The following is a 13176-nucleotide window of genomic DNA, read 5'->3' on the forward strand; positions in this document are numbered from 1 at the left end:
GCCCCAGCCTCCTGAGTAGCTGGGACTACAGGCGCCCACCACCATGCCTGGCTAATTTTTGTATTTTTAGTAGAGACAGGGTTTCACCATATTGGCCAGGCTGGTCTTGAAGTCCTGACCTTGTGATTCGCCCACCTCAGCCTCCCAAAGTGCTGGGATTACAGGAGTGAGCCACTGCGCCAGTTGTTGACCAAGTTGACCAAGTACTTACTTTATATATATATTCATTTAATAAACTGTTGACCAAGTACTTACTATTGGGTTGAACTGGATTCCCCCAAATCCATATGTTGAATTACAAACCCCTAATACCTCAGAAAGTGACCTTATTTGGAGTCGCTACACAAGTAATATGTTAAGATGAAGTCCTTCTAGAGTAAGGTGGGCCCCTAATCCACTATGACTAGTGTCCTTATAAAAAGGGGAAATGTGGAGCAGACATGCACAATGAAAGAACACCATGTGAACATGAAGGGAGGTTATGCATTTACAAGCCAAGGAATGCCAAAGATTGCCAGCAAACCACCAGACATTGGGAGAAGGCATGGACAGATTCTAACAGCCCTCAGAAAGAACAACACTGCTTACACCTTAATCTCAGACTTCCAGCCTCCAGAACCTGTTGTTTAAGGTACCCAATTTGTAGCACTCTGTCATGGCAGTCCTTGGGAACTAATACACTTACTCAGTATTATTAACATCTATGTTCATTAGGTTATAATTTGGTCCCCATCTCTTTAAATACTCAATCTCCTCTCCAAGGAGTCTGCAATGGTGCACTACCAGTGAGAATTCTTCAAGCATCTAGAAAAAGTGGGAAAAAAAATCCAATGAAATTATGAAAACATTTCAATGCTTAGTGGCTCACTTATAACTAACTCAAAAAAGCTTAACAATTGAATACATTTATCATTTCAGGATTCACTATCATTTATGTAAAGTTTCAGTTCTGCTTTTTTTGGAAAGATATCACAAATTTTCCTTTAAATACTTCAATCAGGCTTTACCTTGGGTACCTCATGCTGGGTTCTACATGTCTTCTTCCAGGATTCCTTTTCCTCAACGTACTGGAAAATAAGCTTATGAACTAAAAGGGAGGAAGGAGGAGCTTGATCCTCTGGGGAAGGAAAAAAAGCAATAGCAGGTTAATATTTATGATACATGTATTTTATATAAGCAAAAAATACTATATTATATAAGCTAGAAATACTCTAAACACTACCAGGTACATAAGTATTCTGTCCCTTTTTTTCTTCTGGAGTCTCCATTCTCCCTCTGTTGCCCAGGCTGGAATGCAACGGCATGATCTTCGCTCACTGCAACCTCTGCCTTCCTGGTTCAAGCAATTCTCCTGCCTCAGCCTCCCGAGTAGCTGGGATGACAGGCACCCGCCACCATGCCCGGCTAATTTTTGTATTTTTAGTAGAGACAGGGCTTCACCATGTTGGCCAGACTGGTCTTGAACTCCTGACCTCAGGTAATCCACCCGCCTTGGCCTCCCAAAGTGCTGGGATTACAGGCATGAGCCATCATGCCCAGACGTATTCTCTCCATTTTTATTTTCAAACATGATTACAACACATATGGCGAAGATAAGACATTTCTACAAAAACTCAAGCCTTTATCACATATAGAAACAGTATTTGAGTAAGAGTGTGGGTTTACATGTAACACAGACCTGAGTTTAAATCCTGGATTTCTTTTCATTTCTTTTTTTGAGATGGAGTGTCACTCTATTGCCCAGGCTGGAGTGCAGCAGTGTGATCTCAGTTCACTGCAACCTCCGCCTCCTGGGTTCAGGCAATTCTCTTGCCTCAGCCTCCTGAGTAGCTGGGACTACAGGCACACACCACAATACCCGGCTAATTTCTTCGTATTTTTTTTTTTTTTTTTTTTTTTGAGACGGAGTCTCGCTCTGTCGCTCGGGCTGGAGTACAGTGGCCGGATCTCAGCTCACTGCAAGCTCCGCCTCCCGGGTTTACGCCATTCTCCTGCCTCAGCCTCCGGAGTAGCTGGGACTACAGGCGCCCGCCACCTCGCCCGGCTAGTTTTTTGTATTTTTTTTTTTTAGTAGAGACGGGGTTTCACAGTGTTAGCCAGGATGGTCTCGATCTCCTGACCTCGTGATCCGCCCATCTCGGCCTCCCAAAGTGCTGGGATTACAGGCTTGAGCCACCGCGCCCGGCCTTCTTCGTATTTTTAATAGAGATAAGGTTTCACTATGTTGTCCAGGCTGGTCTTGAACTCCTGACCTCCAGTGATCCGCCCGCCTTGGTCTCCTGAAGTGCTGGGATTACAGGCGTGAGCTACGGCACCCAGCAATCTTGGCTTTCTTTAATATCTAAGTGATCCTAGACACAACACTTAAGTTTTTTGATCTGTAGTTTCCTAATTTGTAAAATGGGGAACAAATCGCGTGGACTTCATAGTGTTAAGTAATACACATGCCTGATACAGACTAAGTGCTCATAATAGTAGTTTTTAAATTATGAAAATAGCTATTAATCATTGCTCAAGACCTAGTAATCATTTTTTTTTTTTTTTTTTTTCTGAGACGGAGTCTCGCTCTGTCACCCAGACTGGAGTGCAGTGGAGTGATCTCGGCTCACTGCACGCTCTGCCTCCTGGGTTCACGCCATTCTCCTGCCTCAGCCTCCTGAGTAGCTGGGACTACAGGTGCTCACCACCATGCCTGGCTAATTTTTTTTATATTTTTAGTAGAGACGGGGTTTCACCGTGTTAGCCAGCGTGGTCTTGATTTCCTGACCTCGTAATCCACCTGCCTCGGCCTCCCAATGTGCTGGGATTACAGGCATGAGCCGCCGTGCCCTGGCATGTAATAATTTTTTTTTTTTTTTTTTTTAGACGGAGTCTCGCTCTGTCGCCCAGGCTGGAGTGCAGTGGCCGGATCTTGGCTCACTGCAAGCTCCGCCTCCCGGGTTTACGCCATTCTCCTCCTGCCTCAGCCTCCCGAGTAGCTGGGACTACAGGCGCCCGCCACCTCGCCTGGCTAGTTTTTTTTGTATTTTTTAGTAGAGACGGGGTTTCACCATGTTAGCCAGGATGGTCTCAATCTCCTGACCTAGTGATCCGCCTGTCTCGGCCTCCCAAAGTGCTGGGATTACACACAGGCTTGAGCCACTGCACCCAGCCAATAATCTTTTTTAAATCTTTTTTTTTTTTTTTTTGAGACGGAATCTTGCTCTGTCACCCAGGTTGGAGTGCAGTGGCACGATCTCAGCTCACTGCAACCTCCACCTCCCGGGTTCAAGCAATTCTGCCTCAGTCTCCTGAGTAGCTGGGATTACAGGCACCTGTCACTGTGCTCAACTAATTTTTGTATTTTTAGTAGAGATGGGGTTTCATCATGTTGGCCAGGCTGGTCTCAAACTCCTGACCTCATGATCTGCCTTCCTTGTCCTCCCAAAGTGCTGGGATTACAGGCGTGAGCCACCGTGCCTGGCCAAAAAAATCATTTCTTTTAAAAGCTACCAAAAATTTGGAACATTACCCAAGCAGTTTTATGTCTAATACACATTTCTAAGAAAACATTGTTACTGTTGTCATTGCTTATATTTAACGTAGTTTGTGAAAGAGTTCTCAAGGAGCAATTTATACCTGTAAAGCACCAACAAATATTTATTTATTTGTTTATTTATTTAGAGATAGAGTTTCTCACTGTGGCCCAGGCTGGAGTGCAGTGGTGGAATCTCGGCTAACTGCAACCTCCACCTCCTGGGTTCGAGCGATTCTCTCACCTCAGCCTCTTGAGTAGCTGGGACTATACGCATGCACCACCACGCCTGGCTAATTTTTGTATTTTTAGTAGAGATAGGGTGTTTCACCATGTTGGCCAGGCTGGTCTCGAACTCCTGACCTCAGGTGATCCACCTGCCTCAGCCTCCCAAAGTGATGGGATTACAGGTATGACCCACCGCGCCCGGCCAATTTTATTTTTTAATTAAAAAATTTTTATTTTTATTTTTGTAGAAACAGGGTCTTGCTATGTTACCCAGGCTGGTCTCAAAGTCCTGAGCTCAAATGATCTGCCCACCTCGGCCTCCTAGAGTGCTGCAATTACAGGCATGAGCCACTGCACCTGGCCCAACAAATTTTTATTTTTATGTATTTATTTATGATTTATTTATTTTGAGAGAGTCTCGCTCTGTTGTCCCAGGCTGGAGAGCAGTGTCGGGATCTCAGCTCACTGCAAGCTCTGCCTGCTGGGTTCACGCCATTCTCCTGTCTCAGCCTCTCCAGTAGGTGGGACTACAGGCACCTGCCACCACACCTGGGTAATTTTTTTGTATTTTCAGTAGAGATGGGGTTTCACCGTGTTCACCAGGATGGTCTCAATCTCCTGATCTCGTGATCCGCCCACCTCGGCCTCCCAAAGTGCTGGGATTACAGGCGTGAGCCACTGCACCCGGCCTTATTTTTATTTTTATTTTTATTTATCTTTGAGATAAGGTCTCACTCTGTCACCCGGCTGGAGTGCAGTGGCGTGATCTTGGCTCACTGCAACCTGCACCTCCCAGGTTCAAGTGATTCTTCTATCTCAGCCTCCTGAGTAGCTGGGGCTACACGAGGGCGCCACCACACCTGGCTAGTTTTTGTATTATTAGCAGAGATGGGGTTTCACCATGTTAGTCAGGCTGGTCTCAAACTCCTGACCCCTGGTGATCCACCCGCCTCAGTCTCCCAAAGTGCTGGGATTAAAGGCATGAGTTATAGTGCCCAGCCCCAACAAATTTTTAGAGGCTTAAATGTTTTCAACTTACCGTCTAACAGAGATTGAAAATTCACATCAACAATCTTCCTATAACGCTTGTCCAGGAAAGGGAGACCAACTAGAAAGAACCAGAATAATGATTTTTAAAAATTTTTTTAGAGAGTCTCACTTTTGTTTCCCAGGCTGGAGTGCAATGGCGTGGTCTTGGCTCACTGCAAGCTCCGCCTCCCAGGTTCAAACAATTCTTCTTCCTCAGCCTCCTGAGTAGCTGGGACTACAGGCTCGTGCCACCACACCTGGCTAATTTTTTGTATTTTTAGTAGAGACAGGGTTTCACCATGTTAGCCAGGATGGTCTCAATCTCTTGACCTCGTGATCCGCCCACCTTGGCCTCCCAAAGTGTTGGGATTAAAGGCATGAGCCACCATGCCCGGCCTTTTTTTTTTTAACTACCTGATTTGAAGTCACATAAAACTCAGTACTTTAGAATCCTACTCCTTTTGTGTAGCAAGTTTTTCCACACGAAGTTGAAGGGTTATCCTTGAATCATTGTTCTCTGTATTTAGTAAAGGCTCCCCTGAGACTGTTCAACTACACTGACTGGTATGTCTTTGAAGGACATTTAAAAGGTAGTACACAGCTATATTTGTTAAGGCCTCCTCTTTTAACCCCTAACTTCTGTGAAAAGATAATTTTATTTTCAACAATCATATAAGGAAAATGGCTATGATCTCCCTACAACTACTATCCTTGTATAAATACAGTAAAAATGAGTTATGCTTTTAGCATTGCTATAATACGTTTTAGGTAGCTGAGATAGCTGCTAGCTCCTCCAGAGTCTAGGGTTATGTGTCTCCTAAATTGATTTTCTCTCTGTTGAATGATTTGTTACATATTTTCTATGTGTTAGGTACTGTGGATACCATGAGAAAAACAGCATACTCAACCTGTGCCCTCAAGAAGCTTACAACTCAGGGAGACGCACAGATAACTGCACTAATAAACACAGCAAGAACTACAAACTATGATAAGCACTATTAAGGAAAACCACAGGAAGCAAGAACATACAACAGAAGGGCAAGAAACTGATCACTGAGAGCTGAGCTCTTACAATTATTAGTAGAAGTTCATTAGTGGGCCGGGCGCGGTGGCTCAAGCCTGTAATCCCAGCACTTTGGGAGGCCGAGATGGGCGGATCACGAGGTCAGGAGATTGAGACCATCCTGGCTAACATGGTGAAACCCCGTCTCTACTAAAAAATACAAAAAACTAGCCGGGCGAGGTGGTGGGCGCCTGTAGTCCCAGCTACCCGGGAGGCTGAGGCAGGAGAATGGCGTGAACCCGGGAGGCGGAGCTGGCAGTGAGCTGAGATCCGGCCACTGCACTCCAGCCCGGGCGACAGAGCGAGACTCCGTCTCAAAAAAAAAAATAAAATAAAAAAAAAAAGAAGTTCATTAGTGAAGTGGGGGAAAAGAGCGTTCAGGCATAGGAAACATCAGCATGAAGGTGTTGAGATAGGATATATACGGCTGAGCAGGAAAGACCACGATCATTTAAGGAAATAAAAGAAGTCCACTGTGGCCAGCATGCAGAGGTAGGAAGGTAGTATGAGACAGGAAAAGGAGAAAAATTCAATTCAGGCAAGGCTTCATAGGCTAGATCAAATACTTTGATCATTAGCCTGAGTAATAGGTGCATAGTCAGATTTTCAATAATCACTGTAGCTTCAGGGAGAAGAAGATCCATAAAGACCAGTTGGAATGTTACTGTAGTCATCTAGGTTAGAGATGATTATTGACAGAACAGATGAAAAACAGTGGATGAATATTAAGAAACTAAAACCAGTAGGTTGGACGCTGTGGCTCATGCCTGTAATCCAGCATTTTGGGAGGCCAAGGTGGGCAAATCGCTTGAAGTCAGGAGTTGAGACCAGCCTGGACAACATGGTGAAACCCCATCTCCACAAAAAATAAAAATATTAGCCGAGTGTGGTGGCACAAGCCTATAATCTCAGCTACTTGGAAGGCTGAGGCAGGAGAATCACTTGAACCTGGGAGGCAGAGGTTGCAGTGAGCAGAGATTGCACTACTGCACTTCAGCCTGGGTGGCAGAGTGAGACTGTCTCAAAAAAATAAATACATAAAAAAAAATAAAAACAAAAACAGCATGTCGTACTGATGATTTGAATTATGTACAGCAAGGGAGAAAGAGGTATAAAGTGATTCCTAAGTTTTAATTTTGGACCTGGACAGAAGGTAATACTACTCATCGAGAAAAGAAACTTTCAAGGAGAATCAGGTTTAGAGGCCCAGAGATTGTGAAGATCCTAAGTTTCAATACAGCCATGTTTGCCCATGGTTGTCCATGTTGATGCTGACTGGTTAAAGAGAAAAGACCTAAAAGAGACTGACAATTAGTAAACTCCAACAAAACAGCTGGGCCTCTGTCCAGTTACCATATAGTGATTTCCACCCTATACAGTGATTTCATCCTTTTAGATGATAAACCCACCTATACACACAGAACTTCCAATTAACTTGTTAGGGCCTCTTTTTTTTTTTTTTGAGACAGAGTTTCGCTCTGTTGCCCATGCTGGAGTGCAGTGGCGCGATCTTGGCTCACTGCAAGCTCCACCTCCCGGGTTCAAGTGATTCTCCTGTCTCAGCTTCCCGAGTAGCTGTGATTACAGGTGCATGCCCAGCTAATTTTTTGTAGTTTTAGTAGAGATGGGGGTATCACCATGTTAGCCAGGCTGGTTTCAAACTCCTGACCTCAGGTGATTCCCCTGCCTCAGCCTCCCAAAGTGCTGGGATTATAGGCAGGGCCTCACTCTTAAGTAAAAAAAGAAAAAAAGGCCGGGCGCGGTGGCTCAAGCCTGTAATCCCAGCACTTTGGGAGGCCGAGACGGGTGGATCACAAGGTCAGGAGATCGAGACCATCCTGGCTAACACGGTGAAACCCCGTCTCTACTAAAAAGTACAAAAAACTAGCCGGGCGAGGTGGCGGGCGCCTGTAGTCCCAGCTACTCGGGAGGCTGAGGCAGGAGAATGGCGTGAACCCGGGAGGCGGAGCTTGCAGTGAGCCGAGATCCGGCCACTGCACTCCAGCCTGGGTGACAGAGCGAGACTCCGTCTCAAAAAAAAAAAAAAAGAAGAATCACCAGTCATTAGGGTAAATTCTCTATCACGAAAGATGGAGATGAAAAGAAAGAAACTCAGTAAATAGACATGAGTAGCATGTTTATCCATTGTTTTGATAGCAAAATTTTTATTTATGATTGACTCTTCTAAGACTTTCAGCAGTGCTCTCATCATGTCAACAGTTATCAGTATAGTAAAATAAAGATTTGAATCTTTAGTGAGTGTAGCCATTTATTTTTTGTAAAGGAATTATCTCACTTTGGCTCCTTACCAACTGACTCTTCAAAGGTGATGGTGAGTTGTACTGTGTCATAAACAAAGGTGAATACAGCTTGATCATCACTCCACTCAACGACATCCCACTCAGACAAGCTGAAGAGAGATAAACAAGATTTTTAAAAAGTATTTTTAAAATTAAGATAAAAGAGAACTTCTGATACCACCCAAACAGTACCAACAACAGCTGCTAATGTTTTTCCACTGGACTGGGAGACAATATTTCAATTCAAATATTGTGAATGTATAAACTTAAGCTTTTAAAATAACTAAGAACTCAATCTTGAGTTGTATATCGGAGAAACACCAAGTCTAGGCAATGAAAAGCATAAAATATTGAGAAATTATAATTCCATAGTTCTTCTACTCTATTTTCAACTTACTGCTGAGTACACCGACTCTTTTTGAAACAGCACTGTAGAGGTTAAGAACACCAACACACTAAAATTACATCAATTGCTCCAGTCGCTTCAGACAACCACAAGGTACAGAATAAAACACAAACAAATGACACCTGCATTTCCTTACCTCAACTGATCCAGCAGTTCTTCAGTTTTATTTCTTTGTTTTTGCATAAAGTCTATTTGAGCAAGGGTCTGCTCTTTTTGCACCTCCAGTTCTAAGAGATTTCTGCAAATAAAAGCAGGTATTCAGAGAGAGATAAGGCTTTAGAGAATTAGAGAATTCAGACTCTATCAATATAAAAAGTTTATAATAAGAAGTCGCATGCTACATGACTCCCCACTGAGGTAATAATGTTAGGTGTATGGGATCCATTTCTGCATTCTTAGTTGTTGTTGTTTTTAATAAGCATTAATTTAGAAGTGCGTCTACCTGGGAAAGGCATAAATCATTGTTTTTCAAATTAGGATCCATGAAGATATCCTTGGGATTCACATGTTAAGATACTGTTTAAATATTACATTTTGCCGGGCGCGGTGGCTCAAGCCTGTAATCCCAGCACTTTGGGAGGCCGAGACGGGTGGATCACGAGGTCAGGAGATCAAGACCATCCTGGCCTACACGGTGAAACTCCGTCTCTATTAAAAAATACAAAAAACTAGCCGGCCGAGATGGCAGGCGCCTGTAGTCCCAGCTACTCGGGAGGTTGAGGCAGGAGAATGGCGTAAACCCGGGAGGCGGAGCTTGCAGTGAGCCGAGATCGCGCCACTACACTTCAGCCTGGGCTACAGAGCGAGACTCCGTCTCAAAAAAAAAAAAAAAAACTGAGATGTCAGTTTTGCTTTTTTTTACCTGTATTTGGTTTTGTTTAGTTGTTAGAGCTAAACAGAACATATCCTTGTTAATCATTTTGCTAGTATCAATTTAATTTCAGCCAAACACTATCACCTGTCAAATTAATGTTGTCAACTAGAATTTTAGTGGTTTTGTCATTATTTCTATTTACTTTCTTTTAGATTTATAGTTGAATAAGATTTATAGGCCTAAGAAATATATAGTTCTTTTTTTTTTTTTAAGACGGAGTCTCGCTCTGTCGCCCAGGCTGGAGTGCAGTGGCCGGATCTCAGCTCACTGCAAGCTCTGCCTCCCGGGTTTACGCCATTCTCCTGCCTCAGTCTCCCGAGTAGCTGGGACTACAGGCGCCCGCCACCTCGCCCGGCTAGTTTTTGTATTTTTTAGTAGAGATGGGGTTTCACCGTGTTCGCCAGGATGGTCTCGATCTCCTGACCTCGTGATCCGCCCGTCTCGGCCTCCCAAAGTGCTGGGATTACAGGCTTGAGCCACCGCGCCCGGCAGAAATATATAGTTCATTTTATACTTGTTTATATTTATATTTATTAAACAAAAAGGATACTGGTAGTATTCAAGCTTGAGAAGCACTGTGGTGGATAAATGCCCTGTAAACAGTAAGTGCTTCAAAACTACTGTTGACTAAGATGGACTCTAGGTTTCCACTCAAAGTGGAGAAGCCCTGAGTCAGCCTAAGTCAAGACTCATGTCCCCAATTTTGTCAGTCTCTGGAGGTAGGAAGTCATCTAGCCTTCTGTAGTTTAGCATTATATTTTCTAACACTTGGATTAAAGGCTGACCTTTGAAGCTCCTCTTCTTCAGTTTTCAGCTGTTCCAATTCTTTGGAAAAAAAAAGAAAAAAAAAAAAAAACAGAACAAACATATTAGAATGTTGCCACAAAAATCATGTTTTATTGAAAATTGTACCTAACTTAATCTCACCTAAGTATACAAACAAACTCAGAACAGAAGGGCTTCTCCCACACCCATTTATCTCCTTAACTAATTCAATTACCTTTCTCTGCAGCGCTCATTTCAGAATCCCATTTGTCCACAGGATTGTCTTTCTCTTCATCCTCCAAATTCTTAGTTTCTAAAATAGACAATATGTGTTAGAATAATTCAGTAAAAAAAAAGTAAAAAAGAAAACAAAATAAGGAAGAAAAAAAGAGAATAATCCAGTCAAAAACAATGTATTAAACAACGAGAGATTGTTTCTTTGGTAGTAGAAAGTTTAGAAGTACCGGTCTGATGGCTTATATATTTTTTTTCTGTGAGAGAGAAAGTAAGGTAGTCAACAAAGGGGTGATCTTTAGACTATGGAATTCATGTACTCGTGGTCAATTCAGTGCAAAAAAACATGTACTAGGCACTTACTCTGAATGAAACATAGTCCTAGGGACTCTGAAGGACGTGGAGAAAAAGAAGAGCTGATTCTTGCCTCCACCGAGCTTATAATTTAATCAGGAAGATAAACTATACAAAATAACTATAATACAAGTAGATGTGATGGGTAAAATAAGAAGTATTAGCAAAAGAGCCGTGGGAGCTCAAGGAATATAGACTACTTTCTTTGGTGAAAAACAGGAGAATGTAGTATGTAGCAGCAAAGACAAAAGTAGAAATGATCAGGCTAGTGGCATGTGTCTGTAAGTGTCCAACTACTCAGGAGGCTGAAGAGGGAGGATTCCTTGAGCCCAGGAGTTTGAAGCTGCAGTGAGACTCTCTCTCTCTCTCTCTCTTTTTTTTTAAAAAAGGCAGGTGTAGTGGTTCACGCCTGTAATCCTAGCACTTTGGAAGGCCGAGATGGGCAGATCACTTGCAGATAGGAGTTCTGAGACCAGCCTGGCCAAGATGGTGAAACACTATCTCTACTAAAAATACAAAAATTAGCTGGGGGCGGTGATGCATGCCTGTAATCTCAGCTATTTGGGAGGCTGAGGCACAAGAATTTCTTGAATCCAGGAGGCAGAGGTTACAGTGAGCGGAGATCATGCCACTGCACTCCAGCCTGGGTGACAGAGCGAGACTTTGTCTCAAAAAGTGGCCAAACTGCATAAAAATAGCAATGTTTGGTTGGAATTTTTTTTTTTTTTTTTTTTTTTTTTTTGAGATGGAGTCTCGCTCTGTCGCCCAGGCTGGAGTGCAGTGGCCGGATCTCAGCTCACTGCAAGCTCCGCCTCCCGGGTTTACGCCATTCTCCTGCCTCAGCCTCCCGAGTAGCTGGGACTACAGGCGCCCGCCACCTCGCCCGGCTAGTTTTTTGTATTTTTTTAGTAGAGACGGGGTTTCACCGTGTTACCCAGGATGGTCTTGATCTCCTGACCTCGTGATCTGCCCGTCTTGGCCTCCCAAAGTGCTGGGATTACAGGCTTGAGCCACCGCGCCCAGCTTGGTTGGAATTTAAGACGTGTATGGGAGTAGTAACAAATCATGTAAATCTGAATACAACTGTGGAGGGTATGAAATGTCAAGCTCAGAAGTTTGGACCTTTTTTTTTCCCTTTAAGCCAACCACAGAGAAAGTTAAGTTTGGGTCAGGCATTGTGGCTCACGCCTGTAATCCCAGCACTTTGGGAGGCCGAGGCGGGTGGATCACCTGAGGTCGGGAGTTTGAGATTAGCCTAACATGGAGAAACCCCACCTCTACTAAAAATGCAAAAAAAAAAAAAAAAAAAAAAAAAAATTAGCTAGGCCTGGTGGTGCATGCCTGTAATCCCAGCTACTCAGGAGGCTTAGGCAGGAAAATCGCTTGAACCCGGGAGGCAGAGGTTGCGGTGAGCCGAGATCACGCCATTGACTCCAGCTTGGGCAAGAGAGTGAGACTCTGTCTCAAAAAAAAAAAAAAAAAAAAAAAAGGCTGGGCGTGCTGGCTCAAGCCTGTAATCCCAGCACTTTGGGGGGCCGAGATGGGCGGATCACGAGGTCAGGAGATCGAGACCATCCTGGCTAACACGGGTTACCCGTCTCTACTAAAAATACAAAAACTAGCCGGGCGAAGTGGTGGGCGCCTGTAGTCCCAGCTACTCGGGAGGCTGAGGCAGGAGAATGGCGTAAACCCGGGAGGCGGAGCTTGCAGTGAGCTGAGATCCGGCCACTGCACTCCAGCCTGGGCGACAGAGCGAGACTCTGTCTCAAAGAAAAAAAAAAGAAAGTTAAGTTTGGACTTTACTTTGTAATAAATGGAAAGACAGAAGTTTTTCAGAGGAGTAACATTAATGAAAACTGTCTTTCATACTTATTAATCTGGCAGCAATGTGCAGTTTGGACTGGAAGGAGGCAGAATAATGGTAAGAATGTATAAAGGTTAGATAGAAGACTGAAATAGCACATTTCAGAATTAAGATGAGCCTTAATGGGAAAGGGAAATAAACACATGAGATACTGAAGCTGCGGATGACAGGACTTGTTAAGAGAACCTAAAAGACAATGAAAGTATTGAGCCTTTTACAATGTATAAGAATTGTGACTGCTATAAATAAAGATGAGAAACATCATAAGAGAGAACAAGTTTTTGGATTTTATTTTTGAGCTGGGAGAATGTATTTAAATTTATTTATTTATTTAGTTCACTCGGTCGCACAGGTTGGAGTGCAGTGGTGTGATCTTGCCTCACTGTAGCCTTGACCTCCTGGGCTCAAGAGATCTTCCTGCCTCAGCCTCCCAAGTAGCTAGGACTACAGGCATGTGCTACCACACTGAGCTAAACTTTTGTTTTTGTAGAGATAGTGTCTCGCTATGTTGCCCAGACTGTATTCAGAGTTTAAGGTGTTTAAGG

The 13176-nt window shown here is 43.6% G+C and overlaps 1 protein-coding gene across 1 annotated transcript in view; it reads right to left on the bottom strand.

Annotated features, from left to right (window-relative positions):
• Positions 1-345: 345 nt before the first annotated feature.
• The window catches only part of LOC104682181 (kinetochore scaffold 1-like), a 33851-nt gene continuing 21020 nt past the window's right edge, over positions 346-13176 (bottom strand). The window contains exons 8-14 of the mRNA XM_030931487.1: positions 10415-10492; positions 10200-10239; positions 8677-8778; positions 8144-8244; positions 4782-4850; positions 1008-1117; positions 346-804 (exon numbers count right to left, since the gene is read on the bottom strand). Of these exons, the coding sequence (XP_030787347.1) occupies positions 682-804; positions 1008-1117; positions 4782-4850; positions 8144-8244; positions 8677-8778; positions 10200-10239; positions 10415-10492 (623 nt within the window). The 3' untranslated portion in view covers positions 346-681. The remainder of the gene's footprint in view (positions 805-1007; positions 1118-4781; positions 4851-8143; positions 8245-8676; positions 8779-10199; positions 10240-10414; positions 10493-13176) is intronic.

This window comes from Rhinopithecus roxellana, chromosome 5 (assembly GCF_007565055.1).
Source record: "Rhinopithecus roxellana isolate Shanxi Qingling chromosome 5, ASM756505v1, whole genome shotgun sequence".
Taxonomy (NCBI): domain Eukaryota; kingdom Metazoa; phylum Chordata; class Mammalia; order Primates; family Cercopithecidae; genus Rhinopithecus; species Rhinopithecus roxellana.